The sequence below is a fragment of the Odocoileus virginianus genome, chromosome 3, assembly GCF_023699985.2.
Source record: "Odocoileus virginianus isolate 20LAN1187 ecotype Illinois chromosome 3, Ovbor_1.2, whole genome shotgun sequence".
Taxonomy (NCBI): domain Eukaryota; kingdom Metazoa; phylum Chordata; class Mammalia; order Artiodactyla; family Cervidae; genus Odocoileus; species Odocoileus virginianus.
Window position 1 is genome coordinate 60950272 of NC_069676.1, and position 23779 is coordinate 60974050.

At 43.6% G+C, this 23779-nt stretch overlaps 1 protein-coding gene and 2 long non-coding RNA genes across 6 annotated transcripts in view; 2 read left to right on the forward strand and 1 right to left on the reverse strand.

Moving 5' to 3' along the window:
- LOC139034436 (uncharacterized) overlaps positions 1-23779 on the reverse strand; it is a 307394-nt gene that overhangs the window by 111338 nt on the left and 172277 nt on the right. The window lies entirely within an intron of this gene.
- The window catches only part of GRIA1 (glutamate ionotropic receptor AMPA type subunit 1), a 336900-nt gene continuing 316312 nt past the window's right edge, over positions 3192-23779 (forward strand). For 3 of the 4 annotated variants that reach the window (XM_020872855.2, XM_020872858.2, XM_020872857.2), the window contains exons 1-2: positions 3193-3600; positions 6634-6771. In XM_020872855.2, coding sequence (XP_020728514.2) covers positions 3519-3600; positions 6634-6771 — 220 coding nt within the window. In that variant the 5' untranslated portion in view covers positions 3193-3518. Of the gene's footprint in view, positions 3601-6633; positions 6772-23779 lie in introns of all 4 variants that reach the window. The other variant, XM_020872856.2, reaches the window with a different exon arrangement.
- Positions 18989-23779, forward strand: part of LOC139034434 (uncharacterized) — a 106259-nt gene continuing 101468 nt past the window's right edge. The window contains exon 1 of the long non-coding RNA XR_011486938.1: positions 18989-20212. This is a non-coding gene — a long non-coding RNA (uncharacterized lncRNA). The remainder of the gene's footprint in view (positions 20213-23779) is intronic.

Here is a 23779-nt window from a genome sequence, read left to right on the forward strand (position 1 = left end):
ATAAAACAACTAATGAAGGATATAGAGCATCAGAACATGCCACTCAGGGATGTATGATATGTAGCCCTAACCTCTGAGGCTGAGATATAAGAAAAGCACCTCCCACCAGCAGTCAGTCTCTTCTTCCTCACATTCATTCCTGGTCATATAACTATCACACTAGTAAAAAACATCCCATGGTTCTTCATGGCTGCCAGAAATTCAGCAGCTTCCAAATCCTGACCCTGCTCTCTCTGAAGTCTCACATTTCCCTACCTTCTCTTTCTAGTCTGTACCACTGGCTCCAGGCTCATGGACCATATGGCGTCCTCAACCGCCCTCTGCCCTTGCAGGTGCTCTTTCCTTGGTTTGAGGTCTTCCCTCGGCCCTCACTTTCTGCCTATCATTGCCTCCTTACCAGCTCAGCATTTCTGAAGCCCCGTGGCTCCCCACTGACAGACATATTGGTCACTTCCTCCCTCGCTCCCCCGTGTGGAGTTTACATCTCTATTAGAGCACATTCATGGCCACCTTGGATGAAAATTGCCTGGATTCCTCTATATTCCTCTTCCACCACATTCACCTGCCTTGAGGCAGAGTCTGTGTCTGATTCCTTTCCATAACCCCTTCACCTGACTCCCTATTGGACACAGAGAAAGTTCTCCATCAATATTTGAGCTAGAAATAGGATAAAGAGTTGACCCTAAGTGTAATTTGACCTAGATGCCCAAGCTTGAGATATGTAAAGCTCCAGCTTTATCTGATGACTGAATAATTATGTATTTAATAGGCCAAGGAGAGCTGCTTGACCATATTTGAGCAGGGCCGTGACACAGTTAGAGCTATATTTTAGGAAAATCCATTTGACTATATGATTTATAATGGTCATAGAAAATGCATCATTTTGACTCCTTTAAGTTCCTCTGCCCCAAAGTAAGCAAAACAAGCCTTACCCATTACAGGTAGACATTGAGGTTTTGCTAATTAAACCTTGCAAAGGGCTTTGAGATCTTGCTCAGAAAGGTGACAGAAGTGTGACGCTTTTGGTGACAGCCTAATTATTATTATCACCAAGCACGAAGCTCAGAAGAACTCAAAAGATCCCCAGATACCATTCAAAATAGTAAGAGACAAAAAATGCAATTGGAGAACTTTTAAGATGGAATCCTTGCATCACAGACTCTTCCTGTTGTCAGAAACCTGAGAGGGCTCCTGACCTGTTCTCACACCTTCGCAGGCTGATAATGACACTGCTTCTATGCCCCTGCCCACTTCTTCCTGCTTTTGGAGTCTGAGGGTTAACAGCTTGGGCCTGATGGTAGTGTTTCTTGTGTTCAAATCCCAATCTTTTCCCTGTTGACAGTGAAACCAGGGTAAATGATTAGGCCTCAGTTTCTTTACCTGTAAAATGGGGATTTGATCACCTGCCACAGGCATTACTGCACAAGTAAATGATGAATGCCACACTACTTATTAGGGTACCTTGCTGTTGTTTAGCTGTTAAGTTGTGTCTTGACTCTTTGTGACCCCACAGACTGTGGCATTCCAGGCTCCTCTGTCTGTGGGATTCTCCAAGCAAGAGTACTGGAGTGGGTTGCCATGTGTCCTCCTCTGGGAGATCTTCCTGACTCAGGGATCAAACCCACATCTCTTATGTCTCCTGCATGGCAGGCGGGTTCTTTGCCGCTGAGCCACCAGGGAAGCCCAGTATGGTACCTGGCCCATGGGAAAGAATAAACATTAGCTATAAAATCACTTGAGCTAATTAATATATGTGAAAGTGCAGAGGAAATCATAAAGCATCCAACGTCTAAGTGGTTCCTAGTTTAGGGGCTCCATGGAATAGTCAGATATTTCTTGCAAATCCCAGCCTTTGTAGCTGTCCTGTGTGTGTATGTGATTATGTAATCTTGGTGAGGGAAGAGAGGAGTTTTTTGATAAAATGGCCTAGTCAAGTGGCAAAGCAAAACCAGGTTCAAAGTCTATTATTCTCTCCTGTTCTAACCGAGGAAAAAATGTGGTTTCCTTTTCTTGGATTTTCAACTGTTTGGGTGGGAGTTCTGACCAGAACAGTGGGCAAATTGCCCAGAGCATTCAAGTTCATAGGTCAAAGTGTATGCTGGTGCTGAAGGTCCAGATTCCATCTTAACAAATCTATGTCTTTACTGGAGCCTTGTTTGTTTTTTTTTTTTTTTTCATGGACACTTCCCAGGGCTGGTGTAAGGAGAGAGCGAGGTAACCCTGTGAAGTTGCTTCAGAAACTGTAAAGTGCTCTGTGACTGCTCAGACAACTGCTATGCAAACTGCCCTGAACACAGCTGTCTTCTTTAGGGACTGCTTTGGCAGAAGCCCCTGTCCAGCAGGGTCTAGGGAGTTCCAGTTTACTCTAGACATGACCAACATCCAGAGATCACTGAAAGAAGCCTGGCTCCTCTCACTAGAATCCCTGCAAAATGACTCATGTAATTGCTCTGTGTAAGTATCCTTAGCCTTTATTGTACACCCACAAGATTCGGATGCTGTAGACTCCTGTGGAATGCAGAGGAAGGGGGAAGGGAGCTCATTTAAAATGCAGAGGATTGAACAGACCACCAATCCCACTTGTAAAGGCAGCAGGGACCACTGAGTGCCCAAGTCAAGACACCTGCCAATCATTCCAGACCCTCAAGTCTGTCTTCCTAGCGTTCCTCCCAGCGTGGCGGCGGGGGTGGTGGGGGAGCCTCTTTCCTTTAAAGTTCCTAGCAGGGCTTTCTAGGGTCTTCCCCTCAGGAATTAGTTGTAGGAATAATTGGGCCAGTGGAGTGCAGGAGATATATCCAGCACAGCTCTCGCACTCCTAGAAAAGTGACCTAGATCAAGCAGCGGGTGGATGCAGGACTACTGTGGGGACCCCCTGCCACCTACTGACTTACAGTTGAACCCACATTCCCAGTCGCTTTGGCTGGCTGGGGGGCTGGGGGAGGGGGCAGAGAGAGCTGAGGAAGGCGGGGGAGGGTGAAGGGGACTGGTAGGGCTGTCCCTTTCGGGAGCAAGCTCCAGGTATCACACCCCCTCACCCGCCCACCCACCCATCAGCACACCCAGCCAGGAGGCTAAGGTGAGGATGGGGAGGCAGGGGGCCCTGGGGAGAGGAGGTCAGCTGCGGATCCGGGGAGCTGGCTTGCTGGTGGGTATTAGCATAGAGCTGGCTGCCTCTGTGAGAGTGAGGGGGAGAGCGAGGAGCAAGGGAGGGAGCGAGAGGCAGGCGGCGAGGAGAGCAGAGCAGAGGGGGAGCGGCGCTCAGCTCGCGGGAGGACAGGCTTCTCTTTGCCGTGCTCAGTTAATCTGGCTGTCAGTCGGTGTTAACGCTGCAGTTTAAGCGCTCCGATTCCAAGGGAAACAGACAAACCGCGCAGAAGGCAGGCAGGAAGCAAGCGAGGAAGGAAGGAACGGCAGGAGGAAAAGAATCGGCAGAAGAGAGAGAGGAATAAAGGGAAGGGGGGGAAACACCAAATCTATGATTGGACCTGGGCTTCTTTTTCGCCAATGCAAAAAGGAATATGCAGCACATTTTTGCCTTCTTCTGCACCGGTTTCCTAGGCGCGGTAGTAGGTGCCAATTTCCCCAACAATATCCAGATCGGTGAGTGAGAGGGGCAGCCTGGGGTGGGACTTCATGGGTCTGGCCAGTTTTTTGAGGGGGAGGGGGTTTGTGATCTCCCCCACCCCCACTGTGGGCTGTTGTGCTCGGCTATCTACCCCACGCTGTCCAGCAGCGAGGTGAAGGCTTGGGTGATGGTGTGGGGAGGGGGCTTCTCTGGATGGGATACCGGGCAGGGGCAGAGAAGGAAAGTGTGCTCTGTCTCTCCCTCTCTCTCTCTCACACACACACAGACACACACACATACACACAGGTCCTCACACACCACTCACACTCTAGGCATGAGCATGTGAAATGGAGGAACCACTGCTTTGGAGAAAAAAAAAATCAGTCTCTCACAAGGAAAGAGGTGGTAGGTGTTTAAAGAGTTAACTCTATGGCTTGGTAGATGGTGCCTGATGTCATTTATTTATATAAATATGTGTGATGTGTGTATTTATGTGTATGATTATGTATTAAATATACACATTTATATTTGAGAGAGGCAGTGACTTCTCCTCTGGGGGAGGGGAAAGAGACCCTCTAAAAGAAGGAGTGAAGGATGCTGGGTTCATTGCATCCACTAAAATAATCCTAAAAAAGCCACTCCCCACCCCAGGTGAAGGGGGCTCTCTCTCCCGCTCTGGACTCTCCTCACTGCCTCTGTCTGCTGTCTGCCATGCTGGGCTGAGGGTTCCCGCTCCTCCAATTCTGGAACTTCCCAGTCTGTTTTTCTCCCCCTACTCCTTCAATCGCCCACTCCTCTTAGATTTTCTGTCCACGAGATGGTCTGCTTTTTACACACACACACACAAACACACATCCACATGTCCTTCTCCCCTCCTCTTAGCTCTCCCCATCACTGAGCTCCAACCTCGCAACTTGGAGGCAGGTTTCAACATGATGCCGCATGCTTGTTTTTGTTCCCCATTTCCCTTTCCTGGTTGTCATGCTTCTCAAAGAGGACCCCCACCCTCCCTGAATTTATGGGACAGCGGATAGATACTGCTTCTCCCAATAATAACGGGTGAAAGCCAAACAAACAGGAGCAGTAACACCGATAATGACGTGCGTCCACAAGGGCTCGGGATTTCAGTATGACCAGCATCTCAGGGCTGTTTGTGTCCTGCAGTCCAGCAAACTGCTTTGCTTAAATGCATCTTTCTGGGTCTGGGTTGTTTGCTCTCCCCAGATAGGGGCAAGGCTCCACTAGGGAAAGTTCCCATTCCTGGGAGTTTGTGTTCCTTGTGAGCATGTGTTTGTGGGGCAATGTGCTGAAGGTGGTCTTTTGTTGGGCACACATGTGCTGCTGTGCTCTTTTGGCCTCTCCAGTGGGCTGGCTCTGAGGGTAGCTGGAACAGCCGCGGAGCAACTTGCTTTGTTTCCTGACACCTGTTAAGCTATATCCTGAAGTGTGTCTGTGTATGTGTATTAGTGCCTTAGACCTTAGACGCAAAACAAAACTTCCTGCCTCCGGAGACACTTCTCTTAGAGCCCAGCCTATAGCCACCTACCTCCCCACCCCCACCCACTCTCCTTCATTCATTGCAGGGGAGGAGGGAGACTGGGAAGTGTCTGGGGTGTGGTCATCTTGGGGGGGAGGGTGGAGCATCAGAATCAAGAAGGAGTTTTTTGTTTTTACTCTTTAAAATGGAGGCATATGACCATGGGTAAATCATTTGCTCTTACGAGTGGCATTCTTTATGCTGGTACTTATGTCTTACCCATACTTTGCTGATTAGAAATACTTGTCTTAAGATATGTGGACTTGCTTTCTCCAAGTGCATCTGTGTATACTGCCATGGATGTAATAAATGCACGAGATGTTTTGTGTGCATATCTATGGTATGGTTATTTATGTATCTATGCAGATTTTTCATCATATTTAGCCTCAATTTGATTTCAACTGATTGAACCATTGTTTTTGTTTTCACATGAAAAGGTTGAAATGTTAAGTTATAGAACACACACTGAAAATATCACTGTCACCAGACAGTACTTCATTCTACTTGCACTATCTCTAACAAAAGCTTTACAATTTATTTACTGGTTGTTAAAAACAAACACACATTTCTACTGTATAAGAAGTTAGAAATGCATCATATTGGGATTGGGATTCCCGAGGAATCTGAGATAAACTTCTATGTAAACACTCACTATAGTTCAGTCTCTGGAAACTGCTGATTTCAATTCATAGAAACGCATTTTAATTTATTTACATGTCGACCGTAAATACGAAGGTAAGGTGTGTACTCATGTTGCTTGGAACAGGAGCCCTACCAGGCACCTCTGGTTCTGCTTTTTGATAGAATAGAATGCTAGCATCCTCTGGACATTCCTAAGCCCCCACGTCTTCCAAGTCCAAGGTGTTACCATGCAAATACACACAATGGCAACCCCTTATGTAACAAGTCACTCCTCGGATCATGAGTGATGAAAGAAGCAGCAAACACTCTGTGCAGATAATCAAGAGTTTTTCAGAGGAAATGAATAAACTGTAGGGGACTGGCAGACAGGTCTTGCCAGGTCAAAGACTACAAGGGTCAAAGTCAAAGAAAGGGTTATAGCGCTGGAGAAACTCACAGGATCCCAGGGCTAGAGTTCACTCTGCAACACGCATTAATACTGCTTCCTTTATGGCTCTCTAATGAGAAATGGGTCTGATACAGGAAAAATTAGACACGGCTAGGGTTTACATGCATACAAGAGCATAGGCTGCCTAAGTGGTGTGCTTTAGAGACAGGAAGAAGAGAAACTTCACAATTCTGTTTTCTCTGACCTGAACCGAGTTGAGGGGTGAACAATCAAATCTTTGGGCAGGCTGACAGATAATTAGAGGCTTTATCAATAAAAGTTCACCTGTAGAAGTTGAAGCCCCAGGGTCTAGTTGAGTCCATGTGAATTCTGATCCCCAGAATCAGTCAACAACTAGTGACTCTGACCTGGGGAGAAGAAATGGGCCCATCTGAGGTGGGCTGTTGAGGAATCAAACTTATCTCTAACCCAGATACCATGTTGCATTTTCTTTCTCTGCAGGGGGATTATTTCCAAACCAGCAGTCACAGGAACATGCCGCTTTTAGATTTGCTTTGTCACAACTCACAGAGCCCCCGAAGTTGCTCCCCCAGATTGATATTGTGAACATCAGCGACAGCTTTGAGATGACCTACAGATGTAAGTAAATGCTTCTATTTCTGAGATTTCTTTCGGCGATCAACCATTAAAGGGAGGGCCTGTACATAGCAGGTGGTGTTGCAAAAACATTGAGTTGTCATCCCTTGTCTTAAGAGAAAGCACTCCAAGAAAAATGTCCAGGGCCTTTTGAGTGATTCTGTTCATTGATACTTGAGATCCTGCGGTGCTTCATGAAATGGGTTTGCATTCTTGCTGTCAGCTAACTTTGAATGGGTACTGGGGTTGACTGCATCTCCCCTAAACTCACAGAGGTTTTCTGGTTAACTGGAGAGTTTCACACATAGGAAACTTCTGAGAGGCGTAGAATGAAAAGTTCTGACTTGGAGAATGTGGTTTGCAATACTTATGTCCGTCCTGTGCACAGTTAAAAGAAAATGCCGCTAGATAAGAAAGGATACCTGAGCTGTCTATTTTGTTTCCCATTTTTAGAAAGGACCAATAATTATTTAAAAATTTGAAGCCTACATTATTTCCAAAGTGTTTTGAGGTGACTGATAGCTTACATAGTTTTGGGATGGTGTTTGAGCACAAAAAAGAACAGAGGTGACCTCAAAAAGTAGAAAGTGAAAATGAGGTAGTTCAGTTCTGTCTGACTCTTTGGGACCCCGTGGACTGTAGCCCACCAGGCTCCTCAGTCCATGGGATTCTCCAGGCAAGAATACTGGAGTGGGTTGTCATTTCCTTCTCCAGAGGATCTTCCCCACCCTGGCATCGAACCCAGGTCTCCTGCATTGCGGGCAGATGCTTTACCCTCTGAGCCACTAGAAGCCCAAGAAGGAGAAAGGAGAGATGAATTTCAGCCATCTGAAGTGAATGCATTATAAAATGTGGGCAACAGACACCATTCTGAGTTTTTCTTGACTACCGGGTGAAAAGGAAACCTGTATGGTGGCATGACTGCCATTTTAAGACAGGTGAGGGCATAAACTTCAATCAGTAGTGACATTTTCCCTCCAGGGATTAAGCTCACGTGGGAACTGATGACATAAAAGTATAAACTGAATGGGCAAGAACAACTTAAAACTGGATTAAATTGGCACTGTAGGCTCTGGGTGCCACTGTGGCCTTGGTAGCTTGTGGATGGCAGAAGGCATGTACCATATTCCTTCCGTCTCTTTGCCACAGTTCCCCTCTTGACAAGCTCTCAGTGATTTGAACTGAACATGCCTTGAAGGCTCAGAGAATTCGGCATTCTCCCTATTCCTAAGAACACTCAAAAGACAATGTATATGGAGATTCCAAGAATTTTAATTATTAATCCAACAACTGGAATTATTATTATAATTACTCTAATTACCCAGCCATAAAGAAGAATGAAAGAATGCCATTTGCAGAAATATGGAAGGACCTAGAGATTATCATATTAAGTGAAATCAGAGAAAGACAATCATATGATATCACATATATGTGGAATCTAAATAAATTATGTAAATGAACTTATTTAGAAAACAGAAACAGACCTACAGACATAGAAAACAAACCTATGGTTACCAAAGGGGAAAATGGGCGGCAGGTGATAAATGAGGAGTTTGGGGTTAACAGATACACACGACCATATATAAAATGGATAAGCAACCAGGATCTACTGTATAGCCCAGGGAACTGTATTCGGTATCTTGTATTAATCTATAATGGGAAAGAATTTGAAAAAGTATATATATATATATACAGCTTCCCTGGTGGCTCAGTGGTAAAGAAGCTGCCTGCTAATGCAGAAGACACAGGAGACGCATGTTCGATCCCTTGGTTGGGAAGATCCCCTGGAGGAGGGCATGGCAACCTGCTCCAGTATTCTTGCTGGGAAAATCCCATGGACAGAGGAGCCTGGTGGGCTACAGTCCATGGGGTCGCAAAGAGTCGGACCTGACTAAGTGACTGATCACACATATACATGAAGTATATGTATATATGTTTGTGTGTGTGTGTATGTATATATATGAATCACTTTGCCATACACCTGAAACATTGTAAAGCAACAATACTTCAATCAAAAAAATTATCATTATTTGAGATTTCATTTACTGAGGACTTACTGTATGCAACAACTATTTTATGGACAATTATAATAACATTCTTTACATTTATTGAACATCTACTATGGCCCAGTAATGCACTAATCACTTTTCATGTGTTGATTTATTTAAGTTATTTTATTTAATCCTCACAGGATCCCTACAGTGCTCTATATTATTAATATTTTCCTTTTAGAGAAGCTGAAACTAAGGCTGCAACAGGTTATACAACTTGCCCAGGGTCACCTAAAAAGTAAATGGTGGTCTTGTGAGCCCAAGGTCCTTGTTCCTGGACACTGTGATAGATACAGTTTGCATAGTAACTAGATCCATTTTACTGAGATTACCCAAGAAACAAAAGGGAGCATTCCGAGTCTTTACAAGCAGTGACCTGATAAAGCACCTAAGGAGGAAACTTTAAAAAGCTTCAGATTGTAGCTACGGTTTTGCACAGGAGTGACTTGCTGAATAAATAAAACAGCAATTCTACACTTTGGTAATGTTGAAGTTGAAAATCTTGTCAACTGTGTTACTCATTATCCTTGAGAAAGAGCTGAAGTTTAATCGGTGAATTGTAGTTCTGTGAAACCATCTCCCTGGAAAGCTAAAATAATATTGAATAGGTATTTGGTTATTAGACAACCCCTCATTTCTTTCAATATGGATTAAAGGAGAATTTTTAAGGGGAAGATTTAGGTGTGGTCATCAATGTATCTAAGAACCACCAGAGATTATGCATAACCTTTTGCATGTATGTGCCTATGCTTATTTATTCGCTGGATAGAGGCTCCATAGCTTTTGTCATTCTCTCAAAGGGGTCCATTACTCTAGAAGGACTACAAGCTTAGGGAATTTGGAAGAATCAATGGCTGGCATGTGCATTCACTCACACTGCTGAGAACTATCTCTAGCAGAGCTTGGTGGAAAGAGATGTTAACTGTTATTCTAGTGTCAAGATGTTGACTGACAGGACAACATAATACAAGATAAAAATTGGAGGAATGTGCTAAGGCAAAAGGTGATGCTTCTGTACTGTTATCTTAACTACCTAAGACTTGATCTCTAATAGGGTTGCTGTCCATTTACTAAGAGGATTGAAATGTGATCAGGGTATTATCCACTGTGGTTAGTGAACCTGAATCGAGTAGATCTGGGTTCTTCAACTTGATTCCTGCCATATACCAGAACAGAGCACAGGTTTCTATGAATTTGGTCATTCTTTAAGTGTTATGAACTGATACGGTCATTGGAAAAACAGAGATGATAAAAGATTTTTGCTCTCGGTGGTTTGCAGTTCAGTGGAGACACTGCTCAGGGGATTGCCTGAGAAACAGTAATGCTATTTTGTTCTTAGACCTTTAGTTTCTTCTCTTTAGTTCCGGGAACTGAGATGGTACTAGGCAACTGGGGTGGTCATGGTGACATGGTAATTCCCAGCCTGCCTGGAAGATTCTCTGCTAATTATCATATGAGATTAGGAAACCCTCTGGGGCTGTGCTCACTGCGATTCACTAGTCTGGGAAAACTGACTTCTACCCCAATTTGGATTGAGTGAAAAATATTGAAAGGAGCAGAGAGGTTTTAGGTACAATGCCTTAACTAATAATTTATTGAAAACAGAAAAAAAAAACATGATATTCAGATTTAATTTCATGTGCTTTTTGATATCTGGACTAGTAGTTAACTTTAAATTAACTATCCCAGTCTTACCTCCAGAAAATAACCAAATCTTTATTTTTTCACCATTTTTCCAGTCATTTGATTGTTTTCCTATACATTTTGCTATTCATGATCCCTCCACCAGAGGGTGGAGAAGGGAAAGGAGAGGGAGTGTAACAAGAACTATGCCTGCTAGATGTATTAGCAACAGGAGACTGCTTAAAAAGGCAGAAGGGTGCTTAGAGTAGGGGATGCGGGAGAAACTATTGCTAATACCTCCAGCCGAGAAGAGAGTTCTGCATCTTCTTCGCATCCCATCTTTCCTGCTCTCCTTTTCTGCCATCATTAAGGAGTAAAGTCACTGAACCGGCAGCCCAAACGCTTTAGGGTCTCCTCTGAGGACTCTGTTGGGCCTCCCAGGTAGCACCAGATGGGCTACAATCCACAGGGTCACAAAGAGTTGAACATAACTGAAGCAACTGAGTACATGCATGCACTGAGTACTCTTCCAGTCTCACAAGGGCAGGAGTTGAGGAGTCTGTCCATAGAGATGGTAGTAACGGACCAGCTATTCTGCCTATATTGGTGTCTTTATAACTATAAATAAAGGGACAAATGCAATACTAATTGGGGTTTCTATTAGATTTTGGAGGAGCATTGTTGCAATGTTTTGTAAAATATCTATCTATTTATTTGGCTGCACCAGGTCTTAGTCACAGCATGCAGGATCTTTAGTTGCAGTATTCAAACTCTTCACTGTTGAATGTGGATCCAGTTCCCCAACCAGGGATCAAACCCAGGCCCCCTGCATTGGGAGCACAGAGTCTTAGCCACTGGACCACCAAGGAAGTTCTGAGCACTATTGCAACTTAATTCTTACTTTTCATTTATCCATCCATTTATTTGTTCAGCAAATTACTGAATTTCCACTGTATGCTCAGCTCTGTGTCAGGTGCTAGGAACACCATGACCAATGAAAAAGACACAGTCTCTTTCCCTGTGAGGGGAGGCAGGTACAGATTAGCTGAGAGATCCTGTGCACAAAAAATTCACCCAGGGAGCTTGTTTAAAGCAAGACTCAGGGGCAGACTCTAGACTTCCTGAATCAGAATATTCAAGAGATAGCCCTGGGGAGATATGGTAGCAGTCAGTATGGCAATCACACTTGGAGAAATTTTTTTAAAAGTCTTGCATCCCATTAGCAAGCATTTTTTGAGCCCTTGACCAAGCCCAGGCATGGTGTTACGTACTAGAAATGCAGACAAAATTAAGACATGTTCCTTGCCTGGCAGGACTTTATTCCCAGTGAAACCAACTGTCCCATAAACAGAAAATTAAAATGTAATGTAAATGTTATAGCTCAGGTGGTAGAAATCCACCTGCAATGCAGGAGATATCAGTTCGATTCCTGGGTCAGGAAGAACCCCTGGAAAAGGGATAGGCTACCCACTCCAGTATTCATGGGCTTCGTTGTGGCTCAGCTGATAAAGAATCCACCTGCAATGCAGGAGACCTAGGTTCAATCTCTGGGTTGGGAAGAACCCCTGGAGAAGGGAAAGGCTACCCACTAGAGTATTCTGGCCTAGAGAATTCCATGGACTGTACAGTCCATGGGGTCGCAAAGAGTTGGACATGACTGAGCAACTGTCACTCACTCACTCACTCAAATGTTATAGCATCCATTTGCATGGTGAATCAGGAGATGCTTTGAGAAGTGGGGTTAGAGGCTGGTGGTTCATCTGCATTTCAATGATAAGCAGAAACATTCCAGCAGGTCAGGGGCGGGGAGCAGAAAGAGGTGAGACAAGTGTGTCTCAGGCAGGAGGGACAGCATAGGCCAAAGAGAACTCGTGACCTAGTTCTTCACCTCCTCTGACCTCCTGTGGTACTCAATGCTGGCCTCATTGGCCAGTTATCAAGCTCTGCAGAAGGGGTCATCCAATGGCCATCCATAAGCCACCGTCAGCAAAGTGTTTAAGAAGCATGGACTTGCACATTGAAAAGTGGGCAACTTAGCTCTCTTTGAAATGTTAAACCATTTGACCACACTGGACCCTGGCTCTATGTAGCCCCACTTGACTAGGATGGGCGTATCCCCCCCAGATGGCTTCTTCCTCAAACAGCCCACTACTCTCCTTGTCTTCACCTGCTTGGCTCCTGGAAGCATTGAGTTTTTAAGTCCCAGTTGATTGGTCCTGCAATGTGGCCTGTGTAGTGTGTTTATAGGTCAACTCTACCACCAGAATGTGAATTGCTATTCAGAAAGACCATGTGTAGATATTGTTTGGTGTGGCTGAGAACACCTGGCATAGGACTAACACAAATGAACAAGTGTTTCCAAGAATCAAAGAATCACACAGCATAGACGCTGGGAGACTACATGGCAATCAGGGTGAGGTCAGTGTGCCTATTTGCAGGGCATCTCCCTCTGATGTGGTCCTACTTAGGAAGCCCGAGGGCATTCTAACAAGATGTTAGGCACTGGCAGTAGGCACATGCCTTCTTAGTTCTCGCCGAAGCATCCCTCATCATTTTCAGAGCTGCAAACCAACAGTCCAGAGACTTGTTTTGCTTGACTTGCACAATTCTTTTCAAACTTTGGCATAAAAATCCACATTTCTGGCTTCTCTGAAAAAAACCTGGGGCATCAGACAACTCTGGACCACATTCCTGCTCAGCTTCTATGGTCTTGAGCTGAGAAATGCTGCCTGATTTAAGTGTACAGCATAATCTCTCAAGTTTACCAAAGTCCTGCCTGCTGCTTATCAGACATATAACCAGTATAACAAAATCATGTTACTCGGCTGGGACTGTCAGCAGGCCAATGTGCTTACACCTGATTTATATCCTTCAGCACCTGCCATTTTATTATTTTTAATAATATCTATTCCTCACTCTGCAATAAACAGTAGAGGGCCCAAAAGATATGTAACTCTTCTCTCAAAAGATTGGTCTAGGGAATTCCTTGGCAGTCCAGTGGTTAAGACTCCATGCTTCCACTGCAGGAGGCTCCAGTTCGATCCCCGGTCAGGGAACTAAGATCTCATAAGCTGTAAGATATAGCCAAAAAGCAAAAAAAAACTGGCATTCCTGTAGTAATAAAAAAAATGGAGGACCGATGGGACGGTAAACAAAGATTTTATTTTGAAGACCCATCACGTAACAGAGACTTCATACATGTCATCTTGTTTACACTTTATAATAATCTTGAGAGGCTATTATTCCCATTTTATAGATAATGTTACTGACAGAATGATTGTGTCTCCTCCATATTACACAGTGAATAAGAGTCTAAGCTAATATGTGAAGCCAGCTTTGCAGACTCCAAAACTCAGTGACCTTTAACCCTTGTAAGATAGAGGACACAAAAAACTGAAATGGCAGGAAAAGAGCCCAACACAAGAAGTGCCAAAAAGAAGTGAAGCTTATGATTCAGGTTTAAGTGCTAAGGCTTCCAAAGCAGAGGTGGGTGGCTGTGGATAAAGAATGAGTATCGGGGGAGGTGGAACAGGGGTAGGCATTCAAGGGAGGAGCAGATTTTCGGAGTGTCATGAGAGGAACATTTTTGAGTGAGTAAGTCACAATATTTCTCCTCCCCTCATCTCTACCACTACCATACAAGATTGTTTTGCAATCAAGGTAGAGAGCTGTTGTTTTGCTTATTTTGCAAGGTAGAGAGTTTGGACTTTATCTCTTGTACACACACTCAGTTACATGGCAGATGTCTGCATTGCAAGGTTTCTCCACCTTAACCTATGCCCTCACTTTGAGATACACGGGCCCCTAACACTATTTGTGGGTGACTCTGGGTTCTTATGATAACATTGATGATTGTAATTTTTTTGTTCAGAAACGTGTTTATGAACATCACTTCCTCTGATTAGTTTGAAGACTTCTGTTGAGAAGGGTGTCATTACTATTCTCTTGGATGCTCAAGAGAAAGTAGTTAACATAGGACATCTGGAAAACTAAGGTTCATCTATTTGTCTATGCATTCCTTCAAAGCTCTTTTATTTTTGCCTCACCCCATGGAGTACATGTACCACTATGGCCCCCTTTCATACCCTTGCAGACTGCATTTATTGATTACAGAATTTTTTTCCACTGAATCTAGACATAGCCTTAAATTCCCTCTCACCAGAGCATTCCAAGCAGCTACTACAAATTGCTCAGAGTTGCAGTTGATACACAAGATAAAATCCATTTGCCATTACAAGGCACTACACTGGGAACCGGGGAAAATAAAATGCATTAGGCATTGATTCTGCCCCTAAGAAGCTCAGAGAAAATAGGCTTGCACAAAGAAACTGATATAATGGAGAGGTTCTCGGCCCTCTCTCTATCTCTGTCTCTCTCACATACACAAACACACATATGATCAGAGAAGGGAAGGAAAACATCCAGTTGAAGGAATCAGACCAGGTTTCATAAAACAAGTACATCTTTGAACTGAATTTAGAAGGGCAGGTAGAATGTAGATAGGAAAATACACACACAAACATATACACACACATCAAGTTCACTCACTGAAAAGTATATTGGATTGAAACTTACAGACATGGACCCAAATGCCAGACTATTTTCTTGGATCATTCATGTGTAAATGATGCAGAGGACCACTCCCAAACTTCTATGACCTCTAAGAGTCCTTCTAGGGCTGTATTTCTATGGTAAGAGTGAACAAAAAACTTCAACAATAAATTAAAATAAGGTGCTTTTGTACCAGCCTTTAGTTGGATGGAGGCTCACTGAACAAATTGAGACTCAGAAAAGCTCCAAGCCTTTTCTACCAAGTTGCACAGTCGGGCTACACTTGTATGTATAAAACAGGTATATTAAGCCAACTGTGGGCCTCAGGTGCATTCATTCAATATTCAACAGATATGCTACATTTAAAATGGATAATCAACAAGGACCTACTGTATAGCACTGCCAACTCTGCTCAATATTATATAACAACTTAAATGGGAAAAGAATTTGAAAAGAACTGATATATGTATAACTGAAGAACTTTGCTGTATACCTAAAACTATCACAACATTGTGAATTGACTATACTCCAATATAAAATAAAAAGTTTAAATTCAACAGGTATTTATGGAGTGCTTACTACTGTGAACAAAAACAGAAAGCAACCCCATGCTCGTGGAGCTTACTTGCTAGTAAGGGACACAGCTATTCTTAAACTAATCATACAAATAAATATGTGAAAGAAAGGCCATGATTCAATGGAAGCATATTACAAAGGAACCAGCATTGGGCAGAGAGATGAATAGGTGTCTGAGCTGAAAACTGAACGCTTTCAGCAATGTGGTGCTGAAAACAGGAGGAACATTCTAGAAGGATTCTGAGCAGAGGGTTGGTGGGGGAAAAGGGATGTGGGAAGCATGGGCTGAAGAGGGTGACACAAGTCAGGCTTGGTGCGCCCTGTTATGGATTTTGATCTTTAGCCCAAGAGCTGGGGAGACTTACTGAAGGGTTCCAAGCAGAGGAATGCCATGTTCAGGCTTGTTTTCTCACTGGGAATCAGAGGCTCCAGAACACTTGGCCACTCTTGTGCTCCCTGGAGACTTTCTGCTAATGCAGCAACAACTATTGTTCCTTTCCTCCTGTCCCCAACTTGGGATGGAGTCTCACACCTGGGCAGATGGATGGGGACAGACGGTGGGGGAAAGGCTGGGTGACTCTGTGGTGTGTCCGTGGACATACTCTTGGAGATGAAGCTGATTCAGCGGAGGGCCAGGAAATCTGGTATGTGTGCAGAGGCAGAGAATCATCTAGAACTCCACTTAATATTATCAATAGGGAAGGCTACATGACACTGAACCCTGCTCTCCACTCAAACCAAGCAATACAACGGTCCTCAAACTCATACTGCTGTTTCCTCCACCTACAAATTCCCCCTCCCACATTCCCTTGTTGAAATCCTGTCCTTCTGGTGTGTCCTAGTTCTTATATCATGCATGATAAGTTGCTTCAGGTGTGTCTGACTCTTTGTGACCCAATGGACTGTAGCCCTCTAGGCTCCTCTGTCCATGGGATTCTCCAGGTAAGAATACTGAAGTGGGCTGCCCTGCCCTCCTCCAGGGGATCTTCCTGACCCAGGGATCAAACTGGAGGTGTCTCTTATGTCTCCTGCATTGGCAGGCGGGTTCTTTACCCCGAGTGCCACCTGGGACTCTCCTAGTCCACCCACGCACCCCTCTTCTCTGCCCTGTGGCCCTTTCTATCTTCCTCACAGCAGACAGCACATTTCACCCTGAGTTTTAGTTACCTGGAGCCTTATTTTATCTGCCCAACTGGACTAAGCAACTTGTAGGCAGTGACTTTGCTTTTTTAGCTTCCCATGACAGACTCTACCAGAGAATAGTGTGTGGTGGTACTAGTGAAATGAATGAATGAATGAATGTGTAGCTGTATATTAAAAAAAAGTGAAAGTGTTAGTCATGCAATTGTGTCTGACTCTTTGTAGCCCCACTTACTGTAGCCCACCAGGCTCCTCTGTACATGGAATCCTCTGTCCAGGCAAGAATACTGAAGTGGGTTGCCATTCTCTTCCCCACAGAATCTTCCCAACCCATGGATCGAACCTGGGTCTCCCATATTGCAGGCAGATACTTTATCATTTGAGCCACTAGGGAAACTGGACTATGTAACATCAATGGCAGGGATGAAGATAAGGCTGCATTATTACTGTTTAGAGGGTAGCACTTTGCTACAATGAGTTTTGAGAGTTTCAGCCGACTGCATTGTAAATTCCTTTGTAAGGCTGTTAATAACTATGTAGCTGAAAAGTAGGGGATGAAAAGTCCAATCAAAATCTCATTCCAGTTCCTACTGGACTGTTGGCAGTCAGGGTCCTAAGTAAGGTGTATAGATAGATAGATAGATAGATAGATAGATAGATAGATAGATAGATAGATATAGATATATGTAGATATATATATATAGATAGATATATATAGATAGCGCTAGGTTGTGTCTGACTCTAGCGATCCCATGAACTGTATCCCGCCAGGCTCTTCTGTCCATGGGATTTTCCAGGCAAGAATACTGGAGTGGGTTGCCATTTCCTTCTCCAAGGAAACTTCCTGACCCAGGAGTTGAACCCAGGTCTCTCCCGCATTGCAGGCAGATGCTTTACCAACTGTGTAAGTAAGGTATAAGGCTCCATTTTCTAAATAACGCATTTCTGGTTCAAGGCCTGGCTCAGCCATGGATGCCCTGCTTGGGGAAGTCAGTTCTCTTTTTTGAACGTCAGTTTCTTTCAAATGAAGGTAATAATTATAGCAGTGATGCATGGCTATTTTGAGAAGGCGTAAATGATGGTTGATTTCAAATCAACTTCCCACTCCATAAGATGCTGTGAGGTAGATACTTTTTTTCGCCCCTTTTCATAGATGAGGAAGCTGAGCTCTCAGGGGAGTGAGCAGGGCAATGGCTTGAGTTTCGGGCTCCATCCCTAAACATGTGCAGCTGGGCTGGGAGTGCTTTCTTCATTTCACAGTATGCTGTGTCCGCTCAGCCCCTTTTGGATGCTGCAGCTTCCTTTCTGTGGCAGCAGCCCGCATCCTCCCCTGGTGCCCATGCCTGCTGCTCATGCCACAGTCCTGCCTCCCTTCAAGGGACCACAGCTCTGTGCCAGCTGTGGCCAGGATGTGCAGAACACAGAGGTTACCAGAAATCTCTTTCTATCTCCAGCCAGTCCCATGACTTTTCTGTAAGACAGCTTGCTGTCCTGCAGGCACGGGGAAGCCCAAGGTCACCGGAGGTCTGGATCCCAGAGGATGCAGACAAAACCGGAGTTAATGAGGCAGCTGGAGGCTAATGACCTTACATGGAATCTCTAGAATGGAAAAGAATTTTTTGAGAATAGCTTTTATTTTGTGTACAAAAGTAATGTGTGTATTATAGAGACACACCAAAACACAATAAAATTTGTATAATTACAGTACTAAGGATAAACTTCCCATCTTTTTTCTGAACATATCGATTTAAAAGTTAAGAACTAGGGGGGTGGGAGAGAGACTCAAGAGGATATATATGTATACATACAGCTGATTCACTTTCTGTATAGCAGACACTAACACAATATTGTAAAGCAATTATACTCCAATTTAAAAAAACCTAAAAATTAAGAATATATTTATATTATAGCTTACTTTTTAGAAGACATCAAAATGAATGTGTAACCTTGAAAATAACATGTGTTCCACTGAGTTTAAAAAAAAAGTCATTTTATTAGCCAGTAATTTATTTTATCTATCTCCTTTTATTGAATATCTAGTTTATTCCCAAATTTTTTTTTCCTAAAAATAATGCTATGATGATCATCCCAATAAAAGTTTAGCCATTTGTATATATCATTCTGATTTTAAGAGCATTAGAGAATCAGTGGGACAATTTCCAATGAGATTTAAAACAATGGCATATATAGGAATTGAAATAACTCGTTCAATGCCAACTTTGACATTGCTTTGTATGACCTTGAGAAGTTTTTGTGTCCAGTTTAGTTTCTAGATGTATAATAAGGAGTTGATAATAATATATTCTCAGGGCTATTGGGCAAATAACATTACTTACATGAAAAAGCTTTGAAAAATCAGAAGTGCTAGGCAAATACAGTGTAATATAATTAACTAGGCATTTAATCTATTAACATATCGTATTTGGCTTAAGAAATTATGCAACCCCATTTGGGCAGTAAGTAGTCACGACTCTTTTGGTGGCAAGGGATAGAGAACTGGAGAGTTTTGATTTCAGCTAGATTCAGGAGCTTGAGTGATAGCATCAGGACAGAGAGAAACTCTCTAGGTCTGGGGGCTTAGCTCTTCTCTAATTGACTTTACACTCAGGTGTCAGTTCCCAGTATACAGCCAGCCTATACCTGTCCATCTCAAAGTCCAGTGGAAAGGGAACTTCTCTTTTGCCCTCTGTTCCACAGAAGTCCTAGATCTGATGTCACTGAATAAAAATAAGGACATATGCTCATTTCTGAACATGGCACATTGGCCAGCAATTTACATTCTTCAGGTTGTTCTAAGACTATTCACATGAACATTCTTAGATCTCGGGGTGGTAAGAAGAGCCAAGTTCTTGGTTTCCTCCAGCCTATATCCAAACTACATGGACATAAGGGAGGATTAATTCCTCCAAAGGAAACCAGGATGCTGTTACCAGAACAATGGACATTAGATAATCAGTAGACAAAACACACACACACACACAGATGTCCTCCTGTGGCACATGTCTTCAGAAGGGAAAATTCACAGTAGCTGGAGCTAGACCAAGGGTCAACATGGTAAAAGAGATAAGAACCACCAATGAGAGAAGCGCATACAAGGGATGGTGGTTGGTGTGGCAAGATCAAAGGTCAGTGCAGGCAACAAGTTTGAAATCCAAGCAGAAAAAAAAAAAGAAAGAAATCCAAGCAGACTCATGGGTTAGTCCAAGCTATGAGGAGTCTCTGCTTATCCCTGCTCAGCCTAAGAGCAAATCCTTGTTCATGGAACAGTTTCAGGAAGCCCATATGCGTAAGGCTGGGGGTGTCCCTTCAGGCCACTCTCTGGCAGAATGTTGGTGCTGTCAGGAGCCCCAAGTTATCTGGTGGTCTTGAGGTTAGCCATACTTTCTCCGAATGATCAAGACATTCTCGGCTCTACTCAGACACTCAAGCTATTGTGCACAAACCCTTTAACAGTTCCTGTTGGAGTCTTGGCTACAATTCTGATAAGCCCACACCACCAGATGGTAAGTTCTTCTAATTGGTTCTATCTCTTCTAGTTTTTGGCAGGAATGAAGCCTTCCCTATGCCTCAAGATGGGGGATAGAGAGAGCCAGGAAGAAATGAAGGAGGTTTTAACCTCTGTTAAACAGACAGAGATCTTAAGTTAGTTCTTGTCCAAGGAAAACAGAGTGGTATGTTTTTTTTCTTTCTCTCCACATAAGGCTGTGGATTCACCATGGACTGAAATTCTAAAATGAATGCTGATAAAACACAGGATTATAATGACCGAAAAATGGTTTAGATAGAAAAGTCAACTGGTCTAATTCAGCCATTGATATTTATGGAGCATCATGGTAGAAATATGTGCTTGTTTGGTAATCATTTCTTTCCCAAACTCCTTGGGAAGAGCATATCTCCTGGTTCCACTAATACTGTTTGGTCATGTGACTTGCCTTGGAAAATGGGATATTTGCATATTTCAAGCAGAAGTCATTGAAAGAACATGTTCTAGAGAACCGTCTGCTCCCAGAAGAAAGATAAATGCAAAAGACAGGTGCTACAGTCAACCTACACACTGAAGTCTGAAGCGAAGTCATCTCAGCTGACTGGCAGACTCATAATAGTAAATACTCATTGTTATATACCACTGAAATGGGGTGGTTTGTTATGCAGCAATAGCTGACGAATACAAGCTGCTACTGTATGATCCACACTTTGCTAGGTACTAAAGGAACAATGGAGAGTGAAAGATATGGTCTTGGTTCCAACAAAGCACATGTTCTATAGAGAGATAGGAAATAAATACATTTACAAATAAAAACTAGTAATAGAGATTGTATCTATGGTCACAAAGAAAATAGAATGTAAAGGCAAATCACTAGGTAGAAGAGAACACCTACTTTGGATTAAGTGGTCAAGGAAGACTTCTCCAAGGAGGTGATATGTAAGCCCAAATATGAAAATTGGAAAGGAGCCAGATAGGTGTATGATCCTCTGTGGAATGTGAAAACAGCCACATGGGCAAGTTAGATTGAGAATCTCAGTCTAGGCAGGAGAGAAGGAGGAGCTCTGAAAAGATTCCTTGCAAGTCAGGTCACTCCTAGAGCAGGTTGTCCAAGAGCGTATGTTGGCTTGCCTGCACCAACTTGCATGTGCAAGTCAAAAGCTGACAAAGATGCACTAGTTGCCAAGGCAAGACAGCCACAGGACTTGGAAGCCACAGAGCATAGCAGAGACAGAGGTAAGACTTCCTAGGGCATTCCTAACAGAGAGGTGATAACATTAAGTTGGCTTAAAGCTCAACATTCAGAAAACTAAGATCATGGCATCCAGTCCCATCACTTCATGGCAAATAGATGGGGAAACAGTGGCTGACTTTATTTTAGGGGGTTCCAAAAATCACTGCAGATGGTGATTGCAGTCATGAAATAAAAAGACATTTGCACCTTGGAAGAAAAGTTATGACCAACCTAGATAGCATATTAATAAGCAGAGACATTATTTTGCCAACAAAGGTCCATCTAGTCAAGGCTATGGTTTTTCCAGTGGTCATGTATGGATGTGAGAGTTGGATTATAAAGAAAGCTGAGCACCAAAGAATTGATGTTTTTGAACTGGGGTGTTGGAGAAGACTCTTGACACTCCCTTGGACTGCAAGGAGATCCAACCAGTCCATCCTAAAGGAGATCAGTTCTGGGTGTTCATTGGAGGGACTGATGATGTTGAAGCTGAAACTCCAGTACTTTGGCCATCTGATGCAAAGAGCTGACTCACTGGAAAAGACCCTGATGCTGGGAGGGATTGAGGGCAGGAGGAGAAGGGGATAACAGAGGATGAGATGGTTGGATGGCATCACTGACTCAATGGACATGAGTTTGGGTGGACTCTGGGAGTTGGTGATAGACAGGGAGACCTGGCGTGCTATGGTTCATGGGGTCACAAAGCACTGGACACGACTGAGTGAATGAACTGACTGACTGACCTGTCTTGGCTCCAGAATAGCCAAGAGTTGCTTCTAAGGATGGCAGGAGGTGTGTGTGTGCCTGTGTACATATATTCATTCTTTCACAGAGGAGGGGAATGAACTAGACAGCTTCTAGATCTCCTTCCAAATCTGTGATTACAAAACGTAAGACTTCTGAGATTTAAATTACGTGTGAAGGAAATGTTAAATCAAAGAACTTCATCTTAGCTCTGTGCCAAACTCCGTTTGTTAATTGAGGTGGTTAATTAGGGCAGAGTCTCTACCTCTCAAGCAAGCTGGATAAGCTCCACCCATCCCTCACCCATCTGGTAAAGCCCACGGAGATGTCAGAGCTGCAAGGGAGCACAGAGAATATCTGATGCAGCCTCCATTTAAGCTGTACCCCAGACACAGACAAGCAGGAGCTGGGGTGGGGGTGGGAGGTGGTGGGAAGCTCATAAGGTTAAATGTGGAGTCTAGAATCTGAGTAGCTTATTAGCTTTGAAAAAATTACATTGGCTGCACTTACTACCTCTTCTTCCTTACCCCAAGATCATTCTGTATACCTTACAATATGGTTTCCACTCTAACCATTCTAATGAACCAGTTTCTATAGGGTTATGATAGATAGCTCTTCCACAAATATTATGTCTTTACTTCTTATAGCCTAAGATTTGAAGAGAGGATCTCCACACCTCTCCCTAAGAATCCTTCACTGTGTGATGCTACATTCTCCTCACCACCACAGCTGGGGCTCTCTGTGACCCCTTCTGCTCCCCTTTTCTCCCCAGTGTCTACCCTTTCCCCAAGACACTAGCTTCTGCATTTGGGGTTGAACTTATAAAAAACAGAACTGGACACCTTTCCTGCCAAACCCTTTGCTTATCCCTCACTTTATATATGTTGAATCATCCCCTTTCAATGTCATGTCTGGTTTGATTCCTCAGGCACTGTCAGCTTCTGCATCCAATACTATAATCTGTTGATTTCACCACCACTATGATTCCTGAGGGCCTCCTGATGGCTCAGACGGTAAAGAATCCGCCTGCAATGCAGGAGACCTGGGTTCAGTCCCTGGGTTGGGAAGATGCCCTGGAGAAGGGGATGGCTCCCCACTCCAGGATTCTTGCCTGGGAAATCCCATAGACAGAGGAGCCTGGTAGGCTGCAGTTCATGGGGTCACAAAGAGTCAGGTACGACTAACTGACTGACATACACACATATGATCTTGAATCTGTTCTCATTTTTCTTCTCCACTGCATTCTGTCTTGAGCCTTCTGACTAGTCTTTCCGTGTTGTAATCCACTTGCCACACAATGGGTGGATCAATTTCTTGATAACTATTTCTAATCATGAAATTTCTTTGTCTTAAACAAACTGTCAATGTCTCCCATCTTTTCTAAAGTTCTGACTTAGCCCAAAATATGAGTCTCTCAATAATATGATCTCAGTCTCAAGTAAGTATTTTTAAGACTCATCTAACCCAACACACTCTACATTCCAGCCAAAGCAGGTTACCCAGTGTTGCCAGAAACATGCCTCTCAGTCTCTCACTGCTTTCTTTGGTTCATCCTTCTGCTTCTACCTGGAACAGTCCTCACCACCAATAAATGAATGATGTGTTAGT